Here is a 16,291-nt window from a genome sequence, read left to right as displayed (position 1 = left end):
CATCGCATCGCCTGTTATATACAATGGGGCTGGCAAAGCATTGCACTGCGTGCTAGGTGCACGTAAGTGTGATGGTTCCCATTTGAAGCGCTCCGCCGCCGTGGCTGTCAGTGGGATCATCCTACGGCTGTCAGTGGGATCATCCTACGGCTGTCAGTGGGATCGCTGCTTCCTGAAGTGCTGCGAGACATTTTTGATACAAAAATCGAGGTTTTTGACAGTTTTTTTTTTTTGCTGCGGATCCACAGCAGAATATACCCCTTCATTTAAGAGTGAAATTGCGTCAAAATCAGAACCAAAATCTGCAGCGTAATATATGTAGCAGATCCGCACTAAAATCCGCTACATGTGAGTGTACCCTAACTTGCTGGATAGCAAAATATGTACGTTAAACATAGAAAAATCTACTTTTTTTTACCTAGGCTTAAAAAAAAAAATCCTCAAATATATGGGAGGTCAAACGGGGTCGTCCGCGTATTTTTTACTGTTGCATACGATTCCCGGTAGCTTAAATCCCCCTGTGAGTTGCCCCATCCACGCGGCGGTATAACGCACACGCCCCAGCTGTACGGCACACTTCTATGGATGGGACCTGGTGCCAGGTTATGTCTATATGTGCCCCCTCCCCTACCCATAAGCTTCTTCCCACACTTCTCATGACCCAGCTGCTTCCCACGACCCCCAGAAGACCCCACTACATCCCCATCATCGTGCGGCAGTCTGCTCACACTGCTGCAGGATGCGCCCCCTCCCTGCTCTGGCCGCTCCTCCGCTCCAGCGCCTCCCCCTCCTCCCAGCAGTAGATGCATCCGATGCGCACAGCAGACACATCAGCGGCCGTTAGATGGGAGCACACACCGGCCAGTACCACTGACAGCCCCGGGGAGGGAGGACGCAGCAGCCCGAGGATTCACCGCGTGTCTCCGGGATTCTAGCGGGAGCGGTCTAGACGCCCAGCGCCGCCCGGGGCAGTGATGGAGCCGGCAGGGCCCGGAGGGGGCACTCCTCCCCCGGTACCCGAAAAGAAGAAGCTAAACCGGGCTCCGTCCCCGGCCCGACCCAAGGATCTCACCGGGTGGTCCCTGTCTAAGGCTCGGAGACCTTCCCCGGTGTCCCTTAGCGTTATCCCGCCCGGACCTCGCCGTCCGCTCCCTTCTCCCGGCAGCACCAAGAAGCCGGCAACTCCCACCGCCAGAACGGGAGGGAAGAGTAAGGTCCCGGGGACCCGGCGGGGGACGGACAGCAGCTCGGAGGGCTCCTGCGCCTCGGAGGAGAACAGCAGCAGCCGGGGGAGCAGCGAGGAGGGCGGCGTGTCTGCAGCCTCCAGCCGCCTGCCGTGCAGCACCTCCCTGGCCTTCTCCGACCTCACCGAGGACTTATTGGATGGAGGAACTGAGAGCCTCCTGCGGGAGATGGACGAGCTGCGCTCTGAGAACGACTACCTGAAGGTGAGGGTCCGCGGGGGCGGGACTAGCAGCGACGTGGGCGGGGTCTGCGTGGAACACAATCCACTGCTCCTATAATGCCATGTATTTATAGGAGCATCAGGTTACCTGGTGATGCCCTGTTGCCCATTGCAATTTGACCATGGTGCCCATTAACTATCTACTCATGTAGTAAACTGGTCCAAAATTGTAGGCGGTGGACTTGGGTTGCCCTTCTATCACAATAGGGGTTTTGGCTGGAGATGCATGGCCTCATGGCTGATAGAAGAAAAGTAATCAATGGGTTTGATGTGCCATGTGTCCTGGAACACAGAAGGTGATGGAAATCGTATGCCAATGCAGTAGTTAGGGGGCGTTTCCATTAGAGGCGTGAGACTTAATTGTTTTTTAGCTGCTGCGGCCCTCTGTCGTTTTTTAAGAAGGAGCTATTACCTTAACCCTACAGCCAATCAGAGGCTGCATTAGTCAGGTCCCATCCTGCTGGCATCACCAATCATGTTGGGAACCATGATGCCAGGAGAGTGGCACCTGACCGCTGAGGACTCTGATTGGCTGCAGGGGTCAAGTGATAGCCATTTCTAAACAAAGACCGGAAGGGTTGCGGGAGCTGCAGTGCTGAATGGCCGGTGAGAGGACGGGTGAATACCGGTACTGTTATTGTATCCACTCTTAAAAGTAGTCTTGTACTCAGCCCACCCCTTTAATGTATGGAACGAAAAAGTTGTATGATGGCACATATAAAGCTAGCCTAAAAGGAGCTTTTCCCCCTTTTTGGTACAGTGGGGGTTTGACTCCCAGCAACTACACTGATCAGCTGTTTGAGTGCTTACTGCAGACTATTTCTTGGTCTGTGACGTCACATTCGTCGGTCACATGACCTTCCTACATCTCAGGCCCATTCAAGTGAAAGGCACTGGGCAGCAACTCAAGGCACCCCCTCTATATAATATACCGCTGTGTGTTCTTTTCAAGTTGCTGATTGCCCGGAGTCGGGCCCTACCGATATGATATTAAAGGGGTATTCTGGGCCTTTAACCCCTTGCTGTATCAATGACGTTCATCAGGATATTGACGGCTCTGTCTGTTTTGGTTGGACCCAGGAATTGCAATAGAAGGTATAGTCCCCATTGATTTCATTGGAACCAAGCCTTCTATTACACTTCAGGCTCCAACCCCAATGCGGACGGAACTGTCAACATCTGGCCTAGTGCCGGGGCTGAGATCAGCGGACTGCTGGAGGATCCTGAGGATAGGTCATCAATACTACAAGGGAATACTTGTCCTAAAGATAGGTCATCCGTATCTAGGTCCCTTTAAAGGGTTTCCATGCTTTCCCTTCTTGTGATCAAGATAGTCTTGTGTTGTATGTATTACTATATATCCTATGAATGGGAGGAGGAGATAAGTTTTTACTTAAGATGCAAAGACGGAAATAACTAAAAAGTGTGGAATTCCATCAGTGTACACCACCGGCATGACTGAAGGATCCACCAGTCACGATGACACTACATGAGGTCATGGACATGTGTCTTGATCTAAGTCCCTTTTGCTATCCAGTACTTTCGCTGTGGGTACAGGACTGGCATCTTTAGACAGCAGGTTTGCACCCCTGCCTCCACCGACCTTGGGTATCATCTCTACTTGTATGACGTCATGTCCTCCAAGTATGGATGAGGTCTAACGGGCCACGATAGAAGAGGGGACAATATAGACGAACTCTTCAGATTGGTCATTCGGGATTACATGGCGGCAGAAAGCTGTTGGGATTCCTCAGACTTGTTATATCAGCTGTCTGTGAAGTTTTGCACCAGGTGTCCCCCCTCCCCCTCCTGAAGTGTTTTCTAAGGACAAGTGTGAAAGTTTATACCATGTTTGGAGTTGGTGGAAAAAAAAAACATCTTAATGTTGGAAATTTGGTTGGGCACACTGCCCAGAAAAGGAGACAAGAATGAAGTGGTTGGCAGGGAGGGTTGCCACTCTGTATATGACAGTAGGGTGCTGGAGCTCGTGAAGCCTGTGGCTCTTCGGTCTAGGGAACTACAGGGCCCAGAGGATTTGGATGATGACACCCCTTTCGAGGCTGGTGGATGTTGTCACCGTCTGGAGGATTTGCCCGTTAGCAGGGGCTGATGTAGTTCTGCCTGCTAACAGCAGCCAAGAGGCAGTTGGTGACTGACTACAGTCCTCTATGCACCCCATGCGTGGCCCGATCGGGGGCCCTGTGACATGTAATGCCATTACAGTGCATGGCTCTCCGATAGCAGTCCCTTAGTATAATGGTAACGTGGCTTCGGGCAGAATAGGGGCATTCAGTTGGCCGAGCACTTTGTGTTGTAGCAGTCCTGGAGACTTGTGTGTATGAAGAATGTAGATGTTCCTTGTTTCACTTCTTCGGTCCACTTCATGATGTCTCTTTAATAACCAGCGGCTTCACCCAGACTTATTGTCTTCCTTTCAGCAGCATCGCTAAAATTACCAATTGTTTCCATGCTTCCCTTATTTCCCCTGGATACTCCAGCCTGATCTCGCCGCTGTGTTCACAACATTAACCCTGTGCTTAAAGGGGGTTGCCTGATCTGTTAAACACCGGTGGGTGGGAGGGAATTAAATAAAAAAAAAAATATATATTTTTAAATGTTGTAAATCCTCCTCTGCTCCAGTCTTGACGTTCCTGTCCTCCCGCCAGTCTGTGTTTACATTGTCTGCAGCCGTGTCATGCCTGTTTACCCATGTAAAGGCTGCAGCCAGTCTCCTGCCCCCAACACCTGTGATGTATACAATACTGAACCGATTAATTACAAGGCCCATGTGACCTGTATAGGGAACATCTCTGGGGCCCGAAGTCCTGGTGGTATCACATGTCTCGCATCGTTCTGCCTGATCATCGAATGAATTTTTTTTCGCTAGTGTGCTAGTTTTAAAATTTATTTTGGAGCAAGAGGTGATTAAAGGGGTTGTGGACGGATATAGAGTTATCCCCTGTCCCATTGATCCTGAAGGTCTCCGCATGACTGCAGCTCCGTTTGTTCCAGTGGGAGGGCCAGAAATTGCTGAATACAGACGATCTCTGGTACTGTCATTGAAATGAATGGAGCGGTGACGCGTATGCGCAATTTCCACTCCATTCTTGTGGGGTTCCCTATACGTTGTACCATCACAAATCATGCTGTTATCTGCTATTTTGTGGATAGGAGGATAAGTTTATATCTTGGCACAACCCCTTTAACCTATAAATAAAAAAAAAGTTTGTAAAAATGCATAGTTTTGGAATGGCGTTTTTCAAATGCGTTTTGACAACGTTTTTTAACGCACCCTATTCTTGCAGTGGGTGATGTAGTGCGTTAAAAGGTGCCGCAACACACTAAAATAGACAGCGTTCGTTTAGCGTGGCGTTAGAAATGCCACACTAAAGGCGCTCGTCTGAGTAGCCCCATTGAAATCAGTGGAGGCTCAGTACAGCGTTTTTAGCGGGCATCTCAAACGCCTGCCAAAACGCTGTGAAAAAACGCCTGTATGAGAGTGGCCTAATGCACCAAGATGCCTCATGCAGAGCGCCGTATTATTTATCTGTGTTTAGATGCACAATACATCACCCATAGAAATCTATGTGGCCATATTGTACCTCCATGTGCCTCTGACTTAAGATGTTCTTTTCCATGGGGATTTAAAAAATAAAATAAAGGGAAAATACAGGGGCATACTAGAAAAGACTAAACCCTGTAGTAAAATTTAGAATGGGCACTTACCCCTCCTCAAGCGTGATGATTGACCATATAGTGGTAGATACTAACTCTACAAAGGCGCTTTACAGACTGTATAAGTGAGTAGTAATTATTAGGAAATTATAGTACCAGTGTTTCTCGTGGCACAATGCGCCACACAGCTCTGATACATGCACGACACACACAGCTCTGCTACATGCACCCACCCCCAATTCCTTTTGTGCCACCTATAGACCACACACATGTAGTGCTGCTTTTAATGCCCTATACACAGTAAAAGTGTCTCCAGGCCCCCTGGTTCATACGCCTGAGGCTGGAAATGGACTGCAGTGTTCAAGTGCAGACATGCGACTACCGGGGAACAGAGAGGTGGGGATGGCTGAGCTACGAGGGTAAAAGCTGTGTATGCTGTCCTCTTTTATAGTATTCATCCACCCTTTGATAGTAATCAGTCCCATGGGGGCCGGGGTTGTCAGAGCTCTCCCAGCAGTAGTTGCATCCCTAGGCAAAAAAATAATTCTGTGAAAATAGTTTTAAGATGGTCCACCATTGCACGTGTTAAGGCCCATTTAGACAGAACTATTATTGCTCAAAATTCGCTCAAAAGCCATCCTTGAGCGATAATCGCTGTGTCTAATCGCGCGACCATCGCGCACTTTTCGTGCACTGTTCGTTCATCGCTGACTTTTTTAGTAAACTATCGATGAGCCTTTATCAGCGCAGCGCGCTGAGTTCTCTGCAGGATACCAGATGATGTTATTCTTTCAGCTCGTATCCTGCATGGAGCTCTCGCAGCTATCAGCTCAGCGGGATACCGGCTGACGGCTCCGAGAACAAAGCAGCTGTTTGCATATACAAAGCAGTTGCTGTTCTCGGAGTTATCAGCGGTGTCCCGCTCCACCTGCATTTAACTCTTGAGTACCTAATTAGCTACTTAAGAGTTTTATGCAAAGATGATTGCTCAAAACTGTCACTCAAACTGTAATTTGAGCGATCATCTTTCAGTCTAAATGCACCTTTCTTGAGACCCCCCACCTTTGTGCACACTGACAATATTTGTACTAGCCCTATTGTCTATGGTGTGTCATGGTTGTACAATTGCAAGCAGAATTTTAAAATATAACTCTTAGCTCGGGTCATTTTGGTTTCTTATTGCCTAATTTTCTGAAAAATGATTACATCCATAGTTTATGACTTGTGGTCACATCTGCAGGCCGTGTCTGGATGGGGAAGCCTGTGTAGCTTGCAGGCCGGTGACATTATGTATCAGCTGATGTTTCTACTACAGGATTATCTGCCCATTCTTCATTTTACTCTGCTCATCTGTAAAACTAATCGTCCCTCAGCCACATGCGCTGTATGGGCTCAACTAGCTAACTTGTTGTATATCTTTTGTATACTGAGCCGCACAGGATGTCCTCCCCCCACTTGGTGCTTTCTACCATAATTGCTTCCAGATGACTCTTGTTGCTTGGGACAGTGTGCGACCCAAACTTCTCACACAGTCCCTCTCTGTCTTGTTCTTCGTTCCATTAAGTCACCCGGAAACTACCATAATTCCAAATGGGCTGTATAAATATCTGTTCCTGGGTCTTACAAGCTGGAGAGGGACGTGTCCGGTAGTTAAAGTCTATTATATTAAATAGTCTTGTATAGGAAAAAAGCGAAGTATTACAGACGTGATAACTTTTTATTGGTTAAGAAGAAAACTATATTTGCAAGTTTTTGGAGCACAAGAGCTCCTTCGTCAGGCAATGAATGAATGAATGAATGACTGAGAAAACCTAATAATCAAGGCCGCCTGCACACGGCAAGGCTGGATTCTGCATGTGGGTTCCTGCAGCGTATTCCGTCTCTGACCACGGCCGGCGACCCTGTGTACGTGTTTTTTTCCCCCCGTTTTCATCTGTACTGCGGATGGTCCGGACAGCTCACCGTCAGACACGCCTAGCCCAGATTTTTTTTGTTCAAATGTTTATTTTTCCCGTGTCGTCAGTAGGCGATGACGTGGGCACCTGTGACCTTTCTGCTATGTCATTGCGGATGGGCTGTGGGTTGGATGGTTTTCATTGACTTCAATGGAAGCCGTCCACACGGAATCCGCGCAGAAATGAAGCATGCTGTGATTTTTATTTATTTTTTTCCCCTCCCCAAGTGAAAATTGCAACTAATCTATTTCCCATATCATGCCATGGACCCTATTTGGTGCAGATTCTGCAGCAAAAATCTGCCCGTTTGCATGCGGCTTAAAGGGAACCTGTCACTTTCAATTGCCACCATAACATTTGGCGGTGCAATATAAGTAGGACAGACATTGTTTTTGCAGGAAATATTGATTTGAAGGCTGTGCGCCGATTATGCAAATGCACGACCTCTAGTCGGGGCATCGCTGCCTAAATCCGGCTCTCCTCCTGCTCACCATCGCCCCCTTTTGCCCTAATTTCAGCACCGGTAGTGTCTTTCTTGCATATGTGCTGTAAAGTGGGATGTATACACCTTGCCTTCACCAATGTACTGCTCGTGTGTGGGAAGACGTGGCAGGAGGAGAGTCTGAGTTTAGGCAATGGCATGCAGACTCGGAGGCTTCATGGCGCCGGCTCTTTGACTCAAGGCTGTGCATAATCGGCACACAGCCTTCAAAATAAGATTCCGTACGAATACAAAATCACCCTTTTGTGTGTGTAATGTGTCTATCCTGCCTCTGTTGCACGATTAACACTAAGGTGGCGGATTGAAAACTACTTTCCACGTGACGCGTCCCCTCTAAGTGACGCTTCATCAAGACATTGTACATAGAGTGAAACCTTATTAAGCTAAGGCTTCTCTCACACCACTCTTATGGCTTTTGTCTTCTTGTAACGTAATGGGTTCAGGAAAACGGATTCCACTGCTTAAATGGATCCGTCTTCCGATGGCGGCCAACGGACGCGTTGACTATAATGGCGGTCTGTTTGGTTTCTGTCCGGTGCTTTCCCAGTTTTTCTGGCAAACCTGGTATGGCTTTATGTTTGTTGTACGTCATGATGAGGGTTGTTGTGGAAAGTGCATTTCTAGATCGGCTATATGAGCAGAAGCAGCTCCGCTCCAGAGGTTTATATCGGCACTCGCTGGCAAGCTAGTACATGCCTGGATTAACAGGGAATACATTGGGCAGGTGGGCACTGGTTTAAAGCCCTGGGCAGCTTTATGCCAGATCAGCAGAAAACCTAATTAGTCTACTAACGATGCAGTGATATGGATGTGATGGAGCTCCCGGGAAGTACTGTGATAATGCTATTGCTGATGTTCCCTGGTGTTATTTGCCGTCTTTGGAAAGCTGGAAGACAAAAGGCAGTGCATTCGGTCTCTTGGCAATTCTGCTCTATTTACAGCAGAAATGCTGAGTGCCAAGGAGACGGGTAGTCGGTGCGCCTAATAATAGAGAAAAATGAAATAAAACCATTTCTGCTGATGTCTAAAGGGCTTTTTACATAGCTGATGATCGGGCACAAGTGTTCATATGAATATTCATTGGCCTGTGGGACCATGGCGGCAAACGCTCATCTGTCATCTAACTGGATCTTTTTATGCAGGTATAGAAAGAAAACCTTGCTCACCTGCAGCACATCTCCTGTGTAAGAGGCGATGTGCTGCCAACAAATGCGTGGGGACAAAGATTGAATCAACGATCGTTCGTTCCCATATTGAAATCCTGAGCCGATTGTAAACGGCAGTAACGGTTCTGATGGAAATGTTGTGGTGTTGGTTGTCATTTGTTAACCCTTCCCAATCCACTGTCTGACGTCTAAAGACCTTGTAAATGAAGACTGTACAGCTTCCGATGTTGGAAGACATCCGGCAGGGTATTCTTACTGTATTTTACTGGTCGCTCTGTTGTCGGGGCCTCCCCAGCATGTCCAATACCGCAGTACTGTCTCTAGCCAGCAGGTGGCGCCATTGTATGATGGCAGAAAGAGAAAACTCCCTAGGAAACCCTGAATCCAAAATTGGATTGCAAAGGGTTAAATGGGCAAGGCCCATGTAAAAGGCCTTGAGCTGCTGAAACACAACAGTGATCTTGTGGTGTATTTAATCTTCTGCATAATGTATTACTATTAGTACTACCCAGTTTAACTAGTTTGAAAAACGTCTTTGGTCAGCGTCTTCTCCACACTGAACCACAGGTTCTAACATTCCGAATGATCGGATTGGTGTGGATCTCATCGACAGATGGAAGGGTCGCGGATTGATCTTAAAGGGGCCTTTTCATATTGAATAGAATGTATGTTGCGCCTTATTGCTCTGTGTACCCTAAGGGGCACACAGCCCTAACTGTGAGTTGTCCCCCCAAAATACGGAGGTGCAACGTGTATTGGACAGCACTCGGACGCCTGTCCATGTGCTGTCCGACATATATGGACGCTGCACACTGGTACGCCCTACTCTTGTCTGTGGAAATGGGGCAGACCATTGGTCTATGCAAAAATCGCTTGTGTCTATAGCTTCAGAGGCTGTAATGGGGCCGTGTACAGTCCGTGGAATTACGCCCAAAAATATGGGTTGTGTGCATTTTTGCTTAAGAAAAACAAAGTAATCTTTCAGATATGTTGTAACTGAAAAAATAACACTAGGCATTGTACTAACAGACCACAGGCCTGTCTTAATAGGCAGAAATACATGACAGCCCTAGGGGTCGTCAGAAGGCCCATGGCAGCCATGACAACTAAACGGCATCGAGGGAGAGGGGGGATGTTTGGGGAACCCCAAATTCCAATTGGGGAATTTTTATGCCACTGTCAGAATTGAGCCTCATTTAAAGGGTTAACAATTGCATTTGGCATGAATGCTGACCATGGCTGTTGTGGCTGGGTGTCAGTTGTCAAAGACAGCCGACACCAGCCATGTATGGCTTGCAGTTGACCCCTGATCACGCTGCATACAAACTCCTTGTACCCAGGACATGCATATGTACTAGAGCATGAAGGGGTTAACATGGGTTTGGAGTGATCAAGTTTCTCCTTGAGGAAAGCACCTAGTTGGCATAGGGAGTCTAGGTCATGCAGTGCTCCCTGTGAAGAAGGTATGACAAGGGGGGAAAGGGCTATGAAGCAGCCTATCTGCAGATGGGATCTTCCTGATGGAGAAGGCTATAGTTTGGCTTATATCTTTAGTCATGTTGTCAAGGGCAGTTGGAAGGTCAAACATAGACTTCTAGGGAAGTCACCTAATAGGTGGACCTGTGGAGGTACTTCTCCATTCCCTATATGCATAGGAAGAGATTCAGTAGAACCTGTACATTATTCATTTAATACAAGTCTATGGGAGCTCTGCGGCTCACAGAGATCTTTCAATCTCCAGAGAGGGTCACCGTGGGTAGTGGGGGTGTATATAAAAAATACATCACCTGCCGCCCTGTTACCTCCCCTAATGGCTCCATAACTTAGTTTTGTTGTGCTGTGGGGAGGTGACAGGTTGCCTTTAAATCCCTGCTTTTCTATGCTTGGAGTCCAGTCGATGGTCTTATCAATGATTGCCAACCTTCCTTGCATGACCATGCATTCATAAGTATCTGTGTCCCTGATGGCACCGCCCACTGGACTCTTCAGCAAGATCAGATGCCATATTCCCTTTTAATGTTGGCTTCCTGCAAAGGCTGAGAATAGGGTGGCTTTACACGGGATGACTGTTGGGTGCTTAAGCGTCTGATGGTCATCCCATGACTTATTGCTTTTGTGCTTTCACACAGGAGCAATAGTCGCTCACTGAATGGAGGCGGATCGCTCCGGAGATCTTTACCAGCCTCCAGCCTCCATTCACTGTGGTTGGCAGTCCTTTACGACTGAGCAAAAACTCTCATTAGCCACTTCATTTCAGTGAGCTGACACAAAGTAATTAGCGACTATTAAGGGATCTCTCGTTGAGTACACTGTTGGGTCATGTGTTGAGCGATTTATTATTCCCCCCTCTGAAAGCTGTCCTGTGCAAAGCCACCATCAAGCTATTAATCTAGTTTTTGGTGGTCCTGTTCCATCCATACATATACTGTAGATTGTCTTGCATCGTTCTCTTGGGCCGTTGTCTGGATTTTCATACTACTGCTCTGCAGATTGCTTGGTGTAAATAAATAGCGCAGTCCTCCACCTCGTAATCCCTGCACATGACCTCTTGTTCTACTGCTCCTTCTAGCAATCGTGCTTCCTTCCTGAACTTTGTATAATGACTCCATATACTTGAAAGCTCCCATCAGCCCCCCTTTTTCCTCTTTTATACTAGACTTGGGGGTTGTGCATTTTTTGTTACTCTATTTATGGTGTATGCTGTGCAGCATTTTTGTTGTCGTTCTTTGAACTGTTTTCATTTCTACAGATCTGAGGCATGGAGTTTTGTCTCTTGTGGTGTTCAGGGAGGTGATCTTCCTTTTCTGTCTCCTTTTTTGGAAAGTTGGAGCAACTTTTAAAAAAAATTTTTTTTTTCTTTTTTAGACTTTGTAGTGATCTTTATTTGGCCTATGTATGCTTGCGGATTTTATGTAAAGTTCTAATATTGGACTAGGCCTTCTACACTTTATAGGGGAAACCAACAGAATTGAACTGATATTTGTTTCAAATTCTTCATGGTGGTCCTGCAACACAACCCCACAAGATGTTTCATGCACTGCAGGCCCGGTTGTAATCTGTGCTCTGGGAATACAGTTGTGTATAGGAAAACTAATGGTGACAGCTCTTTTGCATAGAGAGCTTCCCTTCTCCTGTCCCTCCTCTATTAGTTATAATTAGGCAGAGAGGGCTTCTTGCTCTGCTAGACTTGGCATGTCCTGGCTTTATATGACTGAGCTCAGGCGGTACTGGTTCTTATTGAAGAGACCCAGTAAGTGTATGGAAACCCATTTTCAGGCAGTGCTTCATGGGAAAAAAATATGTAAATTATCTCGTCAGCCAAAGCAAGAGTTCTCTTCGCTTATTTAGGACAGTATGGCTTCTTGTGACACATCAGAAGGGTGGATTTCAGCAGTAGATTCACTTTAGGGGGCTTATGTATTTCCTGTATATTAGGGACATTGTGTAATACTGCTTTACCGTCTCCCAGATGGAACAGTTGCAACCAGAATAGTGCTATTTTTTTTAAAGAAGTTGTAGGGAGATGTCTTGTTAGTTCTTTAGTGGGTAAAATTGTATCCTGCGTTGTTAAAGCTTACCCGAATATGCTGGTGAAGAGTAACGAGTGTCTTGGGGCATGAACAGTCATGTGTTGGCTATTCGCAGTGAGGTTATGCTCTTGGTATTACAGGGAAATGAATGTACCCTGTGAAGAGCTCTTCTGCTACGAGTAGTAACTTGGAGTATTGTGAGTAATTCGCTTTTGCAAGAAGTCTCAAATCTGGGTTTCTCTTGCATTATTATGTCTGCTTTGGAAGATCGCCCCATCTGCCGATTTGAACATCTGCCCAGTGACCAAGCGTGTATCATTATAGCTCTCCACCACAAGCTTTGACATGTTTTGGCCCGGGCTGTATTTTCATGTGATAAGCGGCAACTATGATCAGGTTTGTTGAGAAACTGTGCAGGATAAGATCTGTTTATGTAAGAGCTGCCGGGATGCTGGGGAGCGGGCTGGTGTGTTTATAAAGTCTGAAGGCCGCATTTAGACACAGAAGTAGTCCTATCTCCTCGACATTCCTTACAAAGCCTCAAGCTTTCTAGTGTATGCAGATTGTACAATAGTCCTTCACTGGAGTCCAAATAATGTTTGTAACTTGTGGCCTATAGAAGACCAACCTTGTTATGTAAATGTGAGAAAATGTTGCATATTGCAAGTGCGCCATGCACCAAATTTAGTGACTTTTTTTTTTTTAATATGCCAGAATTTTGGCATAAAACGGGATACCTTTCCCTCTTAATGTTGAAGAGGCGGATGAGTGTGTTTTGAGCGATCATCTTTGCATAGTCTATAGTAGCTAATTGGCTAATAAAGAGCTATGCAGGCGGAGCGGGACACTGCCGCTATCACTCGGCGAACAATACAGCTGTTTTGCATAAGCAAACAATGCATTGTTCTCCTCGCTTCCAGCTCGAGTCCCGTTGTGAACTACCAGCGGGACACAAACTGAAAGACTCTTATAAGCGCTGCTGACTGTGATAACAGCCTGCGCCGCTGATAAGAGTTCATCACTCAATTCTAGAAAACTAGAATTGAGCGAGAAATGAATCGTGCAGGAAAACTGCACGATGTCTGTGCACTTAGACGCAACGTTATCGCTCAAAAGATGGCTTTGAGCAAATTTTAAGCGAGAATCATTCTTTCTAAATGGGCCTTTATCCACGAAATGGAGAATAATTTCCTGATTGGTGGGGGTTCAACCACTGGGACCTTAACTGATCCTGAGAACAGGGGCCCCGAAGGTCCCTGTATGAATTCGGTGTTGGTTGAGCATTCACATTTCAATAAAGATAGGTGTGTGCTTACACTCGGCTTTATCCCACAGCTGCATTGAAATGGAAGGAGCAGAGTGCGCTGCTGCGCCATTCATGTGAGGACTTTTGAGACCCCGGGTCCCAGCAGCTATATTCCCACTGATCCTGTAGATAGGAGATAACTTTTTTTTCTTTTTTTTAAATGCTTGCACAACCCTTTTAACTTTGTTTTGGTGGGGGTCCTGTAACACTGAAATCTTTGTTTTAGCAACCCCCCCCCCCCCCAAACAAACCTAGAAATACCAAAACGCCTCCCCCCCACCTCGTTAAAGGAATCGCATACAGAGCAATTCCATGATATGTATAATCAGAATTGAATGGAACATTTCTGGTCTGTAGTTATGAAGGAATTGCCGTGTATAAAAGAATGGGGTATGAATGTTAGTTATATATACATGAAGAATGGGGTTTCACACCCTGCAGTCATCGCAGCCCCTCATGTACTGTGCACACAACCCATATTACTGTCCTCTCTCCCCAGCGTCCTGCACACCCCACTTCGCCCCAGCCTGATTATGCCCACTCGCAAGGGGCAGAGCTAATATCAATTTCACGATTGCGATGAAAGTTAGAATTGTGCCTCTGCAAAATGGCAGTAAATCAGATTTAAGGCTTGTGTCCACGGGCATGCACGGATTCCAGATTGGGTATCCCACACAGAATACGCCTGTGCCTGCTGCCGGCGACCTGTGTACCTATTTGCGTCTTGAAGTTCTGTATTGCGGATGTGTGCGGAAGTGTCCGCTGGCGTACATGCGCAGTACAAATTTTTGGTTTCTTTTTTTAAATCTCCTGCTCCTCCCACAAATGTCAATTGCTTACGGGCTGCGGGTTGGATGACTTCCATTGACTTTAATGAAAGACATCCATGCGGGAATCGCAGTAAAATGGAGCAGCTGCAATTTTTATTTATTTTTTCCCATCACAATTGGTTTCTGCTCGTGGGCATGAAAAATCCCTTTTCTATAGCGTGCTATGGAGGGTTATTGCTGCAGAATCCGGAGTGGACCGCCTGCTGTGGATTCCGCAGCAAAAATCCGCCCGTGGACATGAGGCCTAACTCAAGCAAAAAAAGTTTTTGTTTTCTTTAAATCCTTACCTTCTGTCACACTGTGTTGCTGCAGTTACTTCCATTAAGTGCAGTGTTCCATCTGATCAGACACCACCTGGTTGTTTTCTTTCTATCCCATGATACATCATCACATGAGCAGCTAGAGCCTCAAACCTCTCTGCCTGCTGGGAGAACCGTGTAATTATCACTGCGCTGCAGAACTTAATTATACGGTCAGGAGGATGAGCTGTGATCTCCTCCTTATTATAAGGGTACATGCATGTTGACGTTTTTCCATCCGATTTTTGGTCATGGAAATGGCACCCATGCCCTGGAATGGGTGTATTTACATGCGCTTTTTTTTTGTATTTGGATGAATAGGCCGTATTTTGAAAAAAAATGCAGCGTGTCCGATCCCCGGACAAAAACTGCATACGGGCGGGATGTCTGTTTACTGTCTGATGTTGGGGGCAACTATTTAAATGCCCGTGTTCATGGACCCAACTGTGTGACAAAAGCCTCTAATTGTGAAAGGAGCTAATGTGCCCCCTCTAAAGAGCTTGTGTGGTAGGATCCACCACACCGTAATTAGACTGACTCCTTGAGAGAGCATAAACCAAGTAAGGGCTCTTTGCACACTGGCGATTGCAATATTGCCGTGGCAAAAGCGCAATTTTGTTTGAGATGTCTGAGCATCAGTGATGCTTTATCTTTGAAAAACATCGCTGTCACTAGCGATTTTTCTCGCAGGTTTTTTTTCTTGTGTTTTAAAAATTTTTTTATTAATTAATTTTTTTTGCCACGATTCTAACGTGAAGGTCAACAGGACTTTCTAATGTTAAAAACGCATCACACAAAAAAATGCAAGTTTGTGTTTTGCGATGTGATTAAAAGGAGGCTTCATTAGGGAAACGTGGGAGATGATTAAAAAAAATGCAAAAAGACAGCACGTGCTGCGGTTTTTTTTTTCTTCTTCTCTCAACATTGCATGAGTGAAAACATCGCAAATGTAAATGAAACAATTAAAAATCATTTGTTTCATAATTTTGCGTTTTTACTCCCTCTCGTATTGCTCAAAAATCGTGCAATTTTTATCGCCAGTGTTAAGGCGCCTTTAATCTTAGGTGGTTACAATGAGATCATGTGACCCACCTGAAGAAAAGCACTCCAGGTGTTTCAGATAGAAAGGAATGACTAAACAAGTTAATATATATATAAATAAAATTACACACGCACTGTTGGGCTAGTTACAAAATTAGGAAAAATTTAATGGAGTGGCTCTTAAGGCAAGCCTTCGTTAAAACGGACCTGTCAGGAGAGTTGATTCGTCCTCTTTAAATTCTACCTTACTTGCATGATGACCCATGCACAAATTAATGTCTGCATGGACTATGAAGTGTATTGCAGTTCTTTTCCTTTTTGCAAGAGAAGTAAAATTGTTGTAGACCTGTCTGACAAGAATTCCAATATTGTAACTATTGGCATGGTGGCTGGGAAAGGTATAGACGGGTAACTGAAATGTTAGAGAATATATCTATATACGGCCTGCAGCAACTTTTTGTTTCACTTTTTAATTTCGGTCATAGGGTGTAGCCATGCCTGCTGCCAGTGACTTAGAAAGCA

General features: G+C 46.1%; 1 protein-coding gene across 2 annotated transcripts in view; it reads left to right on the top strand.

Moving 5' to 3' along the window:
* The first annotated feature begins 839 nt into the window (after nucleotides 1-839).
* The window catches only part of MTCL2 (microtubule crosslinking factor 2), a 74,925-nt gene continuing 59,473 nt past the window's right edge, over nucleotides 840-16,291 (top strand). For both annotated transcript variants that reach the window (XM_066587523.1, XM_066587521.1), the window contains exon 1: nucleotides 840-1,448. In XM_066587523.1, the coding sequence (XP_066443620.1) occupies nucleotides 975-1,448 (474 nt within the window). In that variant the 5' untranslated portion in view covers nucleotides 840-974. The remainder of the gene's footprint in view (nucleotides 1,449-16,291) is intronic.

This window comes from Eleutherodactylus coqui, chromosome 13 (assembly GCF_035609145.1).
Source record: "Eleutherodactylus coqui strain aEleCoq1 chromosome 13, aEleCoq1.hap1, whole genome shotgun sequence".
In the NCBI taxonomy this organism is placed as follows: Eukaryota; Metazoa; Chordata; class Amphibia; order Anura; family Eleutherodactylidae; genus Eleutherodactylus; species Eleutherodactylus coqui.
The sequence above is the reverse complement of the archived record's forward strand: the minus strand, read 5'-3'. Positions and strand labels throughout refer to the sequence as shown.